Raw genomic sequence first — 14,172 nt, 5'->3', positions numbered from 1 at the left:
GACTAAAGTTATTACAAAAAGAAGGTTAATTTTGGACATGCAATTCCGTAATCAGCCACTAGGGGTAAAATGAAAGGTTGTGAAAGATGTCCACTGTCCCCCTCTATTGATTGACACTGGTCTCATGTCACTATCTTTCTGCTGACTAAAGTTATTACAAAAAGAAGGTTAATTTTGGACATGCAATTCCGTAATCAGCCACTAGGGGTAAAATGAAAGGTTGTGAAAGATGTCCACTGTCCCCCTCTATTGATTGACACTGTTCTCATGTCTATAGGCCCTTTAACTACGAAGCTATTACAAAAACAGCGCCCACTGAGCTATAGCAAAAAACGAAGAAAACGTGCACTTTCCCCACGGTCCCTTACTGAAAGCTCCGCTGAGAGCGAGCTTTCCCGGCTTAATGCACATTGCGCGGCTTGTGCGGGACAGTGCTTATTATATAGAGCGAAAATACTGAAAAAGAAGGCTGTGAAACATGATCAGCTTTGCCCTTTTGTCGGTCACGCCATTTAGACTTTTTTAGGGCAAGTCGTTTTGAAGTTATTGGCGTTTATCGCTGAATGTGTCACGAATATCGAAAACAAAACCAACTTAACCCCGCTCAGAAGAAGTGAGTGTAACGTTTAATTAACCTCTATATTAATCTTTATATTAATCTTTGCAAATCGCTTGCAGGCTTCACGATGTATGTGGCTAATGTTTACATTCAGGGTACATGCATGTTTTCTATTTACGACGTTCTCAATATACTTAATAATCCCACGTTTATAATGAACAAAACGTTATGGTTATTGTGTTATTACAAACTGTGTACGCAGATATTAAAGTTAACATTATAACACTACACTAAGCTTACTTTTGTAGATGGTTTATAACGGTGTCTGTTAAGAAGTAATGTAAAAATGTAAATAAATAAAAAACAGTTATAACTGCATGAAAATTAATGGTAACACAATACCTGCAAAATACTGTTTACATCCTGCAAATGCATATGATCCAAGCCTATAAATACTCTAATTGATGTTTTTCAATATTATGCCAGAATAAGTTATGTTATCTGATCACATATTTACTTTTGTATAGGCAAGCACATCTTACCCTCAACTGTTGTCAAGGCAACACTCCACCTGTGTTGTGTCAAAAACGCCCCACAGAACAGAGGGCGGGCGAGCAAAGCTCATTAGCATTTAAAACACACGCACTAAAACCGTGTGCTGAAAACAGAGCTGTTTTGAGCAGGTAAAATGAGTGTTTTCTTACAATACTAATGAGAATTTTTAATTAAAGTATATTACAAACTTTCAATTTAGACCCTAAAGAATCATATTAGCTTGTACAAAAATGGCATTATATGACCCCTTTAAACTGCAAGTACACTCGTAAGTTTTCTTTAAGTGAACTTTACATCATACTTTAAGTATACTACTATGTCCCTATTTAGGTATTTGTATATATTTCGTTATATGAATATATGAACATGCAAAACATCAAAAGAAAGAACACCCAGTCAACAATTTGATCTCACAGTGATGTCACCATGATCTCACGGGATACTCATGATGAGGTCACAATGTGAGGTAACAGTGAGCTAAAAGTGTAACCTCACAGTGCCCTCACTGTGTGCTCATACTAATGTGAGGTCAAAGTGCACTCACTGCACAGAGACTAAGTACCCAGCATGCATTGCAGCATGAAGCTTTTGATTGTCACCATTGCTGAGATTCATACACTGATTCTTGATGTCTCTCTTTGTGTATAAACGACACAATAGTTCAAAATGTTTGTGTCTAATCATGTTTTTAAAATGCTTCATAAATGATTGTGACACTGCTGGGTCCTATAATGTATACTTGCAGAGCTATTATTATTAAAAAGTTTAGGTTATAATTCCTCACAAACACTGCATACTGAATCTAGATAATGTTTGTGCTGTTATCATCAGTAATAAACCAGTATCACCTGGTTGCAGTCTCGTTAATCCTTTCCATAAGAAAAGTGCTTTACAAACAGTTACAGCAGCCCCCAAAAACATAATGTTATAAAGTCAAGTGTCAAGAGCCCCAAACACTACTTACATTGATGGTAATGTCAAACAAAACAATAAAACATCATCATCTAAATCTCTGTTAATTCTCAATAAGCGCTTTTGTAGATGTCTGACAGAAATAAGAAATCCCCACCTCGTGCAATATTTTGAACTCACAATGAGCTCACATATTACTCACACGGTGAGTATGGTGATGATGTCACTGTGATCGTCGCGTGATCTCACGTGTTGACTGGGCAGGGTATATGCTTGTAAACAAAATCATTTTATTCTAGCTTCATGCATTCTTTTTTAAACACTTGAATGTGAGTACATTTCATAAATGAAAATAAAGAAATAAACAATATTTTGAACAAAAAGATGAAAAAAAACACTATGAATTGGATTCAGAATGATAATCAAAACATAGATGGAGTCGATCAACACCCCAAAGCTTGACAGTCATTATTACCTCTTCATTGGACGACATTTTATTCCATAACTTTACACAGTTTTGATGCTGTTTTATGTCAGACAATCGTGTTAGATTGCATATGGGAGTATCTGTTGTTTCTTTTTCTTCTTCACTTGTGTTTTGTTTTTGGAAAAGATGTGTACTAGTGCCACCTACCATATAACAATGAAAACACGGATTCTCAGAGCACAAGTATAGCTAAATATGATATATTTAGACTTTTTTGAAGTATAAGTCAAGTATACTTAATTGTAATTGTAAGTATATTTCTGAGAAGTACATTAAAAAGTAGACTAAAAGTATACTTTCCTATTATTTTTTTTTTTTAGTTTAAAAGAAGTATACTAATAGCACACTTGAATAAACTACTTTTTCGTAAGGGTTATTTTCTATTAGTGCCACTTAGTGCAAAATATATCAAATGCAAAATCAAGCCATTATTTTCTTAGTTCCCCAGGAACAGATAAATAACTGAAAACATTACGAGGAACGTCTCTAGAGACTTATGTTTTTTTTCAGTTGAAGTTTTATTTCTTGACTTAAGTCTGATGTATCTCTGATGACACTCAGTTTCCTTGATAAACCTCTTCTGCTATATGCTGTTAAGTTTCATATCCTCCTGCTAAAATATAAGGTGTTGACAACATCAAAACCCCATTACTGGTTTCTTCCTGATCATTTCTAGTGCTGTCACTGGTCATGAGTTTTGGTGAAACGGGTAAGAACATGATTTTATAATCATTCTGTAGGCTGATTATCATCAAATATCTTGTTTTGTGTGTGTGTGTGTGTGTGTGTGTGTGTGTGTGTGTGTGTGTGTGTGTGTGTGTGTGTGTGTATGTGTGCATGCTTGACTGGGGCTAGTTGTCACATATATAAGCGCTATATAAAGCGCTATATAAATGCCTCATTCATTCACATGTATCAGTTTTCAATAACTAGGTTCAAAACTTAGGAAGTGGTTTTGCATGTTGGCAGAAATCACCTAGTATTATCGATAATGGTAATTCAAACAAAACTAAAACATCAACATCTAAAGTCAATCTGGTTAGTAACGTGTGAAGCAGGTGATACTGTTTGTGGAGTTGTTTAATCATCCTCTGCTGAGATCTTGAGAGATTTAATGTCTTCTTTTATCTTGTGTTGATTTCATTTAAGGCCGTGGTTGAAGTCAGTTGTAGATCTTGTTTTTCTGCTCGTTTCGTCTCTTTTTTTCAATGGTTCAGTTTGTTAACAGCAGGTGTTCTTCATTAATGCTCAATCATCATTCAATTACTAAACTAATTATCTCATTAACTTTAACACTGCTTCAGTGTTACTTTTTTAACACTATGAGTGTGGATTATATATACACTGGGAGTGTTGATTTACACTGGAGGTTTTACTGTGTATCAGCTTGTTTTTTTGTTTTTTTTTTGTTTTCTGTTTTTGAGTGGTTGCATGAAAGTGGCTTGTTTTTTAGGTTTAAGAGAGAAATTGTAAATGTTGACTGCCTGACCAATGAACAGAACATGATTGTGTGTGTATTTACTGTGTTTAAGATCTAGAGCTGGTATTTTATTCTCTTTCTGTGTTTACTTGCGAGTCTCTGTGTTATAGATGGTGCTTGATTCACACTTTACAGAAAGAGAAAGATATCTTTAGTTCATACATTCTTAACTACAGTATGTTAACCTCATAGTTTTTTTTTTTTTTTTAACCCATACCAATGAGTCTGGCGAGGCATTAATGACATTATATACGGAAGAACTTTTCATGCACCAGCAACTATAAAGTTTATAAGGCATTGTCCTATAAAATATTACAATGAGAGTTTAAAACAAACCGCTGATTTATAAGGCACTGTGCATTTGTTGTAGGTGTTGCTATGATGATGTCAGTCAGAATGGCTCCTCATCTTCCTCTGATCTTTATGCTCATGATTCACGGTGAGTTTCTGCAGCATTTCAGAAACAATCAAGAGATTTGCATGCAGTTTTCCCACCAACTTCATTTTTGCACAAGCTGTTGCTATTTGTTTCTATATGAATTGTGTGTTTCAGGGGTTTCTGGTACTGGTTGGGGTGTGAGTTACAGTCATTCACACATCTGTGCACTAAAGAACTCATCAGTGATAATGAACTGCACTTATACATACCCTACTGGACATCAGATCATGAAAGTGTTCTGGACCAAAAACCCTGTAAAAGTGGGTGAAGAGTATCCAGATCTGTCTGAGAATCCTGAATACAGTCAGAGGCTTCAGTATCTGGGAGATAAACAGCAGAACTGCACCATCAGACTGAGTCATGTGACACAGAAGGATTCACACGAGTACTGTTTCAGATTCACTACAAATGTAACAAAAGGAAGATGGATTGGTAAACCAGGAGTGACTCTTACTGTCACAGGTGACTTTCATTTCACTCTTCTTCTGTGCATTATGTTGAATAATAACCAGTGTATGACAGCAGCACTAGATATAATGTGTGTGTTGTGTTCAGATCTTCAGGTGGAGTCTCCTGAGAGAGTGACAGAGGGAGATTCAGTCCGTCTGACATGTAAAAGCAGCTGCGCTCTGACTGACGGAGCAACATTCATCTGGTACAGAAACTCACAGCCATTAACTGAGAGAAGAGACAGAAACAATCAACTCCTGCTGCAGTCAGTCAGAAGAGAGGATGCAGGCAGATATAGCTGTGCTCTACATGGACACATTTACATCTCTCCTGCTGTTTATCTCAGTGTCACGTGTGAGTACAGATTCCTTTTTTTTTTTTTTTGAATGGTTGAGTCTATGTTTGTAATGATACACTTGATTTTTGTCTGTTTTAGACCCACCCCGGAATGTCTCAGTGTCCATCAGTCCATCTGGTGAAATAGTGGAGGGTGATTCAGTGACTCTGATCTGCAGCAGTGATTCAAACCCACCTGCAGAAATCAGCTGGTTTAAGGAGGATCAAAGCTCAGCTGTTGGATCTGGACAGAGTTTCAGTGCTCTACAGAGTGGACGCTTCTACTGTGAGGCTCACAATCAACATGGATCTCAGAGATCAGACTCTGTTACTGTCACTGTTAAAGGTAGAACAGCTCATTTACTTACATTGCTCCTTCTAAAGTGAATCAAAATAATCTGTTACCCAGTCAACACGTGACATCACACCATTCTCATACGGTGATCCTCACAGTGTGAGTAATATTGAGCTCATTGTGAACTCAAAATGTTGAGCAGGTTGAGAGGAGGCAGTTCAAATATCAGTCACCGGGGGACATTCTACTTCCTGTTTCTCAACACTATCACAGAGATATCACAGTGCTCTCACATGATGAGCTCATGAGTGCACGCCCAGCTAACAGATTTCTGTTATAAGAACCTTCTCCGAACATACAACTGACTTCCAGACACAGCCTTCGATGAAATCAACTGAAATAAAAGAATACATTAAATCTCTCATGATCTCAGCAGAGAAAGATTAAACAACTCCTCAAACAGCATCACCTGCTCCACTCATTACTAACCAGACTGACTTTATTTATGATATCTACAAAAGTGTTTATTGAGAATTAGATGTTTTATTGTTTCGTTTGTTGTTACCATCAAAGTGATTAGTGTTTGCTTTAGTTGGGCTCTTGACCCTTGACTTTATAACATTGTTTTTCTGAGGCTGCTGTCACTGTTTGTTAAGCACATTTGTTATGGCAAAAAGAGATTTGTTGTTAACATCAAAATCATCACCTATATTCAGTATGCAGTCTTTGTGTTATTAATCTGAATGTTTTAATTATAATAGCTTTTAGAGTCAAACTGTGTAATAATTTATGAATTACTTTAAAAGCATAAGTCACAAACATTTTGAACTATGGTGTCAATTAAAAACAAAGAGAGACATCAATAATCGGTGTATGAATCTCAACAATGGTGACAATCAAAAGCTTCATGCTGCAATGCATGCTGGGTATCTCTGTGCAGTGAGTGCACTTTGACCTCACATTGTGACCATAGTATGAGCACACAGTGAGGGCGCTGTGAGGTTACACTTTTAGCTCACTGTTACCTCACATTGTGACCTCATCACGAGTATCCTGGGAGATCATGGTGACATCACTGTGAGATCAAATTGTTGACTGAGTTATGTGTTTTACTTGTTTGTCTCTGTTGTAGGACGTCTGGTGATATTATACATATCCATTGGAATGGTTTGTGTAGCAGCAGCTATCATCGCAATGGCGCTGATTTGGTAAGATGTGTGTAGTATTTGATCACAAACAGAGCAATGTCTTTATTTTTTTTTGAAATATCCAGTGTAGAGGAAAGATTTGTTGACAGACTGATTTGAAGACTGATCTGATCAGAAATACTAAATGTTATTGAACAGTTTAGACAAACAGAGTTTCAGCTAAAAATGATCATACTCAATATCTTTAAGGAGGAGCAGGATGAAAAAGAGAAATGACACTCAGGAGTCTCAGGTGAGAAATGTGTTTGGCTATCTAGTGTACCGATCAGGTCAATAAATCAAGCACTGAATGCCTGAATGTAGTTGTGAATTTATAATTGTTCATCAGTATTTTTATTTTTTTTTTAATCTCGATTGTGCTTTTATTCCATGTCAAAGATGAATCATTCCAGAAGTCATCATGACAAACATGAAGCTTGTGATGCTAAGATGAATGAACCTGTTTATGAGAATGTAGGGGTACGTTTTGCTGATTTACAAAATACTAAAATCTCCTCATGAATTAAATCCTCTTCAATGTCAGTGTGAGAATATGAAATGTCTATTGACTAAATATATTGTCATTTTAAACAACAGAGAACAAGCATAAAAAGTTTTCAGATAAAGCACCATTAGCTCAGGGGGGCAGGGCTTAGCAGTGATTGGTCAACACACTAGTCTGCGGATGATACAAAGAATATAATTTACTGTTAAAGATTAAATAACAAAGGCATTGTATAACTAAGTGATTCCATACACAATTTGAAGAGTATTATTTATTAATGTTTTTTTATTAACCTGTCTTCTTTCAGCTTGATAAGAAGAGACCATAGTGTTTGGGAAACCTGGTGAAACATTTTATAGCATTTTTGTATCTCTTATGTGTGGAGCGAAAGTATGTGGAGGAGCCCTGAAAAGCTCTGAAAGTTTATATACAAGTATATGTTATTGTAAGTCTGTTTTTTTTTTTTTTTTTTTTTTTACAGTTTGTATTTTATATTTTGTTTGCTTCATTTAAATGTTTTCAGATGCTTTTTTTTTTTTAACCTTATTACATTGTTTGTGTTTTCAAGGCAGAAAATAAAGATCTGATCTGAAAGATCTGACCACAATAGTTTGCAATCTTCTGTCATTCAATTCCTCAGTATAACAGCATAAATAGCAATACAGTACATTAAGAGATTGTTAGAAGTACATACATTGTACTGTACTATGACCTACAGTACTGTTTACTGGTTAGTTGGTACTAATCTGAGGTGCATTTCCTAAAAGCAACTATGGTTGCTACTTCTGTCTTTACCAATAGAGTTCAATGGAACTTGCTACCAGCTAACAATTATTTTGGGAATGCACCCCTGGTTTGTCTCATTGAAGATGCCATATTTGCGTGTTCTTTGCACCACCTGCTGGTGACATTATTCCAAAGCAGCATAATTAACTTTCTTTCTAAAATACAAATGTTTCTGTGATACCATGCATGGCAACTGCTGTAAGTTCACAAGATCATATGCACAAGAGTTATTATTATTATTTTTTTTTTGAGAACATGAAGTCCACAAGTCAGGCTCATATATTAGTACGCTGAGCACAGAGTAAAAATGTTATTTTATTTGGGGATAAAAGGGAAACAAATAGTTTAAAAGAGAACAAAAAAACAAAATCAAAGATTTTAGTGCAAATGTCGTTCATACTGAGCAGATATAGTATTTACATAACTCTAGTTCAAATATTTAATAGTTACATTTTACAGTAAACAGTGATGTAAACAGAGCCGTCTGTAGTCAGTCCTGGTCTTATTTTCCTACATTCATGTAGAGGATCATGGAAACAACCATTGCTGCAATCTGTAAAGAAAGAAATGATGTGCAATAATATATAAAATAGATCATTTGCAGTAATAAGAATTTTAATTAGTTGTTTTTTTGGGGGGTTTTTTTCACTACCTTTTTATTTTTGTAACTAAAATGTATTTAGTTTAACCAGATTGACCGTCTTTGTGGTAAATTTTGCTTATACATTTGTGCATGCAAACCTCAATATCTCATTTTGGTCTGTGGATCAAAAATTGGTGAACTTTTATGAAATATGAGGTGGACCTTTCCTAAAATAATTCAGACCATTGGTTCTATTGTATCGCATACTACAATGTTGATCATCATGATTTTTGTCTTTTGTCATTAAGACGACTTAATCTGCACAGAGGATCTTGCATGTGTTGAATTCCTCAAGTGGAAAGTACCTTTAAAGCAGTGATTCCCAAAGCCACACCAGCGAGCAGTGCATGCTTATACAGTATCTTTACATGAAAGCCTGTTTTTCATCACATGGCATCCTTGGCATACCCAGGTGAAAAACAAGTGCACTTGAGTGTTCTAGTGTATGAAAGACAGTTCAAGTGTACTACAAGTGTTAACTAAATGCTTTTTTTTTTCTTTTCTTTTTTTCATACAGAGATAGTATGTTAAAAGTGCATTTTAGTTCATATTAATGGTGTCTCAAAATAGCACAGTTGGGTACACTTAGATGATCTTAAGTTTATCTTAAGAAGTACTAAATAACCGTTTTTAGTGTATTAAAATCATGTTACAAAATATTTTCATTCATGAATTATAAAAAATTAAGTTTGGATAGTGCACTATAATGTCTCTGTTCAAAACTGTGGGTGACAGTTAAGGGGTTAAGTACAAAATTAGTGCGCAAAAATAGAGCACTTTAAGTACATTATGGAAGTGCACTTGTTTTTCACCTGGGTAGTCACAGTTCATGATGTTACTATAGAACAACAAGTCTGTGAACAAACATGTCTTAAGAATGTTAATGTCTTAAGACATTCTTAACAGAGCTAAGAATCAATGAGTCACCACGGAAGCAGACGCTACAAAAGAAGCATGCTTTCTACTTCTTTTGTTCACTGGCCATATACATAGTGTCTTTTCATTTAATCCTTAATCACTGAAAACAGAATTATAATGTTTGTTTGATGTTAATTATATATTATTAACAGCAGGTGTTATCTATAAGGAGAGTAAATATTTAACTGAACTGTATTATTTTGGACAAGAGAGATCTAATTTAGTTTTGTGGGTCATTGTGGTACAGAGCCTGTGCTTCAGTCAATTTGACAGTGTAGTTAGCTTTGTTCATCAGACACACTCCAATACAAACACAACTGAAAAGGCACGGAGGGCTGCACTTCTGCGGCTGTTTGTCTGTCTGTGATGTGTATGAGCTGATCAATGTGTGTTGTGTTGCAGAGAGAACTCGACACTTGAGTCTCAACACTTCCTGACCCAACCCACAATATGTTCAGAATTAGAAAACCCAATATATAAATAAATAAAAATCTAGAAAAAAAGGCACTTTCTCTTGAGTTAGAAATCTTGGTGCTCAAGCCCTTGATGTCTATGTGTGCACGTGCCTGTATGTGTGTGTGTATATATATACATACAGGCATATTGCACTATTACAAGAAGATATTATTTCATTCCAACATATTTTATATTTTTATTTTATTGTCATCCACATCATCTGCATTCAAACTTTTTTGCAACAGAATGATAATGTATTTCTATGATAAAATACATGTGATATGTCTTAACAAGCAGAATCACTGAATGAAAGAGAAACAAGAACCAACTGACTTCAGCCACAGCCTTAGATGAAAATACAAGACATCATTAAATCTCTGATCTGAAAACAACTCCAAACAGCACAGCTTCACACATTACAATCTGACTTTATTTCTGTCACATGTCTATAAAAATAATTGAGAATTAGAAGTTTATTGTTATTGAACGTTTAGTGACCTCACCATTGTGCTTTTTGCTAGGGACTCTTGACCATCAAATTTTAATCTTAGTTTTTTCTGGCTGCTGTAACTGTGTTTGTAAAGCGCATTTGTTATAGTGTCCAGAAAAATGTGTGTTTTTGCTTTTTTGATTGACTGTTGATAAATGATGTGATCATTATCAGTGGCTTGATTCACTGATCTCAATCAGAGGCTGATCTTTAAAGACATGTTGGATTTTTTTTATTTGTTAGTTTGATGTATAGCTGCTATACACCCTGAATGAGATGACAACTGCTACTGAAATGACTTAAAAATGTCTATGCACAAACTTTTAGTACTAACAACTAGACACACACAGACATCAAGAATCAGTGTATGAATCTCAACAACGGTACCAGCACAGTACAAAACTCACCCATGAATCCAGTATCATTGAATAAATAACAATAAATTATGCCGCTGAATTGTCCAATTTATTGTCTTTAATTTACTATGTGCTTTCATTTTTATTTTTTTGTTGAGTTTAGTAGCATGTTTTGTGATGTTCAGAGTTGATCTGTTTATTTTTTGTTGATTGTCACCGTTGTTGAGATTCATACGCTGACTCTTGATGTCTGTGTGTGTCTAGCTGGTAGTACTAAAAGTTTTGTATTTTATTATTTTGTAGCTAAGTCATCTCATGCAGGGTCACACAGCAGCTGTACACACACACACACACACACAAAAAAGAAGATATCCACAACTTGTCTTTAAAGATCAGCCTCTGAATGAGATCAGTGAGTCAGCCACTGATAATGATCATATCATTGTCAACAATCAATCAAAAGCACACACAGTTTTTTCTGTTTTTTTTTTTTTTCATAACAAATGTGCTCTACAAACACAGTTACAACAGCAGAAAAAGCTAAGATTAAAATTTGATGATCAAGAGCCCAACTAAAGCAAACCCTGACCGCCACAATGGTGAGGTCAAACACGTTTTCAATAAAACAACTAAACTTCTGTTAATTCAAATATTTTTATAGACATATGACAGAAATAAAGTCAAAAGTTGGTAATGCTGTTTGTGGAGTTGTTTAATCAGATCTGAGAGATTTAATGAATTCAGTTGAGTTCATGGCTGTGAAGTCAGTTGTGTTCTTGTTTCTCTCATTCAGTGATTCTGCTTGTTAACAGCAGGTGTTATCTATAAGGAGAGTAAATGTTTAACTGAACTGTATTATTTTGCACAAGAGAGATCTAATTGGTTGTGGATCACCATTGTGGAGAGTAGAGCCTGTGCTTCAGTCAATGATGAGCCGCAAACTGATGTTCTGCTGCTTTATTTAAAGACAGTAACTGTAGAGTTGATAGTGATGAGCTCTTTGTTGTACTTTACCACATGCATGTGAAACTTTTGTGGACAAACTGTTTAGAAACCCTTTGTTAACTGACTGTAACAAACACTTTTACTGTAGTCAATGCAACATTCATTTAACCAGAGATTGGACACATAACCAGTACGTATCAAAATCAGTTCACTTATAGATGATTGTCATTATAAATATGACAACCAACTACAGATCATTTCTCTGTTTGAGTTAATATGAAACGAGGAACACATGGTTACAACAACCAAAGAAAAAAAACCCATCTAACACATAAGTCAAGGGTCAAGAGCCCAACTAAAGCAGACACTGATCTCTGGTTTTCAATTGAAACAATAAATCAACATCTAAACCTTAGTTAATTCTCAATAAGATGTTCTAGATGTCTGACTGAAATAAGTTCAGCACTCATAATTGTTAGTTTTAAAACTTAAATGTTTTAAGGCAATCAGTTTACTCAAACGGTTTGTTACCCTAACTGTTTTACAGTGATGAACTGTACTAACAATAGAGTTAATGTTACTCAATTTTTATAAGTAATTAGTTATGTAATTTAATGAAAATATTAGGTAGACATTACTTAATTTCTTTTAGTTTGTCATAGCTGTAAAATTTAGATTTACTCAATATATAGGATGAATCTAAAACAGATCAATTTTATTGAGTACCCAGTCAACACTGAGATCAGCGATGATCACAGTGACATCACATTATTCTCATACGGTGATCTCACAGTGTGAGTAATATGAGCTCATTGAATTCAAATGTTGAGCAGGTTGAGAGGATTCAAATATCAGTCACTGACATTCTACTTCCTGTTTCTCAACACTATCACAGAGATATCACAGTGTCATGATGAGCTCATGAGTGCACAGTTAACAGATTTCTGTTATAAGAACCTTCTAAACATACAACTGACTTCCAGACACAGCCTTCGAAAATCAACTTAAATAAACAACCACAGCTTCATATTATTCACTCATGATGTTTTATTGTTTTGTTTGATGTCACCATCATAGTGATTAGTGTTTGCTTTAGTTTTGACCCTTACTTTAACATTATATTTTGGGGCTGCTGTAACTGTGTTTGTAAGCATTGTTATGGCAAGGAAACCCAAAGAGACTGCAACCAGGTGATATTGGTTTGTTATTGATGATAACAACACAGTCATCACCTAGATTCCATATGCAGTCTTGGGAAGTTGTGGCCTAATGGTTAGAGTCAGGCTCTTAATCCAAAGGTTGCTTTGTCTCAGGCAAGGATTGTATAGAGAGATGCACAGCTCTATCATAATGACTGAGAAGCAAGGTACAGAACCCCAACTGCTACTGCAACATAATGGCTGACTGTGGGTCACTTATGGGTTAATTGCAGAGCACAAATTCTGAGTCACGTCATTTCAAATCATTTATGGAGAATTATAAAGCATAAGACACAAACATTATTAACACTCTGTCATTTAAACACAAAGAAACATCAAGAATCAGTGTATGAATCTCAACAATGGTGACAAAAAAGTTTCATGCTGCAATGCATGCTGGTATAGTCTACATGCACTGACTCACATTAGTATGAGCACAGTGCTGATTACACTTTAGCTCACTGTCACATTGTGACATCACAGTATCAGAGATCATGGTGACATGTGAGATCAAATTGTTGACTGAAATATAGAATTACTCAATTTTATTTATATTGCTAATGTTTACAAGCTGTTTGAACAAACAACTTATATACATCTCGTTGTGTCTCATTATTTAAATAATTATGTTCACTGATATGGTAGTTGTGTTAAAACAATTATGCACAGTTTGGTGGAGCAGCATCTCTGACGGATGTGAGCATTTATTCACTTGGGTATAGTTTTTATATTCACACATTCATTGGATAACTTTCTAATTATATGTGCACAAAGTTATTTGCAAATTTAATCAGCGACATCATTGTCAACATACACATTTTTTTCACAATCATCAAAATGAAGTATTGTTGTAATGTCATACTTACTTAATAATGTCAATGTAGTTAACACTATTTGCTCAATTGTCATGAATGCAGTCAATGTGTGAATATGAAACCAACTTTAAAGTAGTCAACACACATATAATTTTGTTTAATCAAGAAAACAGTCTCACTAGGCTCTTGTATCATGTTGAACTGCATCATGTATGATAATGTTACGGTATGAAATGATAATTACTTGTTTGAAGCAGATGCATCTGTGAAGTTGTCTTCAGTTGCACAACAATATATATATATATATATATATATATATATATATATATATATATATATATATATAAAACATATATATC

The 14,172-nt window shown here is 34.9% G+C and overlaps 2 protein-coding genes across 2 annotated transcripts in view; both read left to right on the top strand.

Moving 5' to 3' along the window:
* Window positions 1-230: 230 nt before the first annotated feature.
* On the top strand, window positions 231-7,890 carry LOC131541225 (B-cell receptor CD22-like). Its single transcript, XM_058776875.1, has 9 exons — window positions 231-613; window positions 4,364-4,432; window positions 4,547-4,894; window positions 4,988-5,236; window positions 5,319-5,564; window positions 6,646-6,721; window positions 6,911-6,953; window positions 7,100-7,180; window positions 7,513-7,890. The coding sequence occupies exons 2-9, from the start codon at window positions 4,372-4,374 to the stop codon at window positions 7,531-7,533; spliced, it is 1,125 nt and encodes a 374-aa protein (XP_058632858.1). The 5' UTR covers window positions 231-613; window positions 4,364-4,371; the 3' UTR covers window positions 7,534-7,890.
* The window catches only part of LOC131541073 (sialoadhesin-like), a 34,948-nt gene continuing 23,979 nt past the window's right edge, over window positions 3,204-14,172 (top strand). The window contains exon 1 of the mRNA XM_058776700.1: window positions 3,204-3,222. Within this exon, the coding sequence (XP_058632683.1) occupies window positions 3,204-3,222 (19 nt within the window). The remainder of the gene's footprint in view (window positions 3,223-14,172) is intronic.

The sequence above is a fragment of the Onychostoma macrolepis genome, chromosome 01 (genome assembly GCF_012432095.1).
Source record: "Onychostoma macrolepis isolate SWU-2019 chromosome 01, ASM1243209v1, whole genome shotgun sequence".
NCBI classification, from domain to species: Eukaryota; Metazoa; Chordata; class Actinopteri; order Cypriniformes; family Cyprinidae; genus Onychostoma; species Onychostoma macrolepis.
Note: the sequence above shows the minus strand (reverse complement) of the source record. Positions and strands in the feature narration are given on the sequence as shown.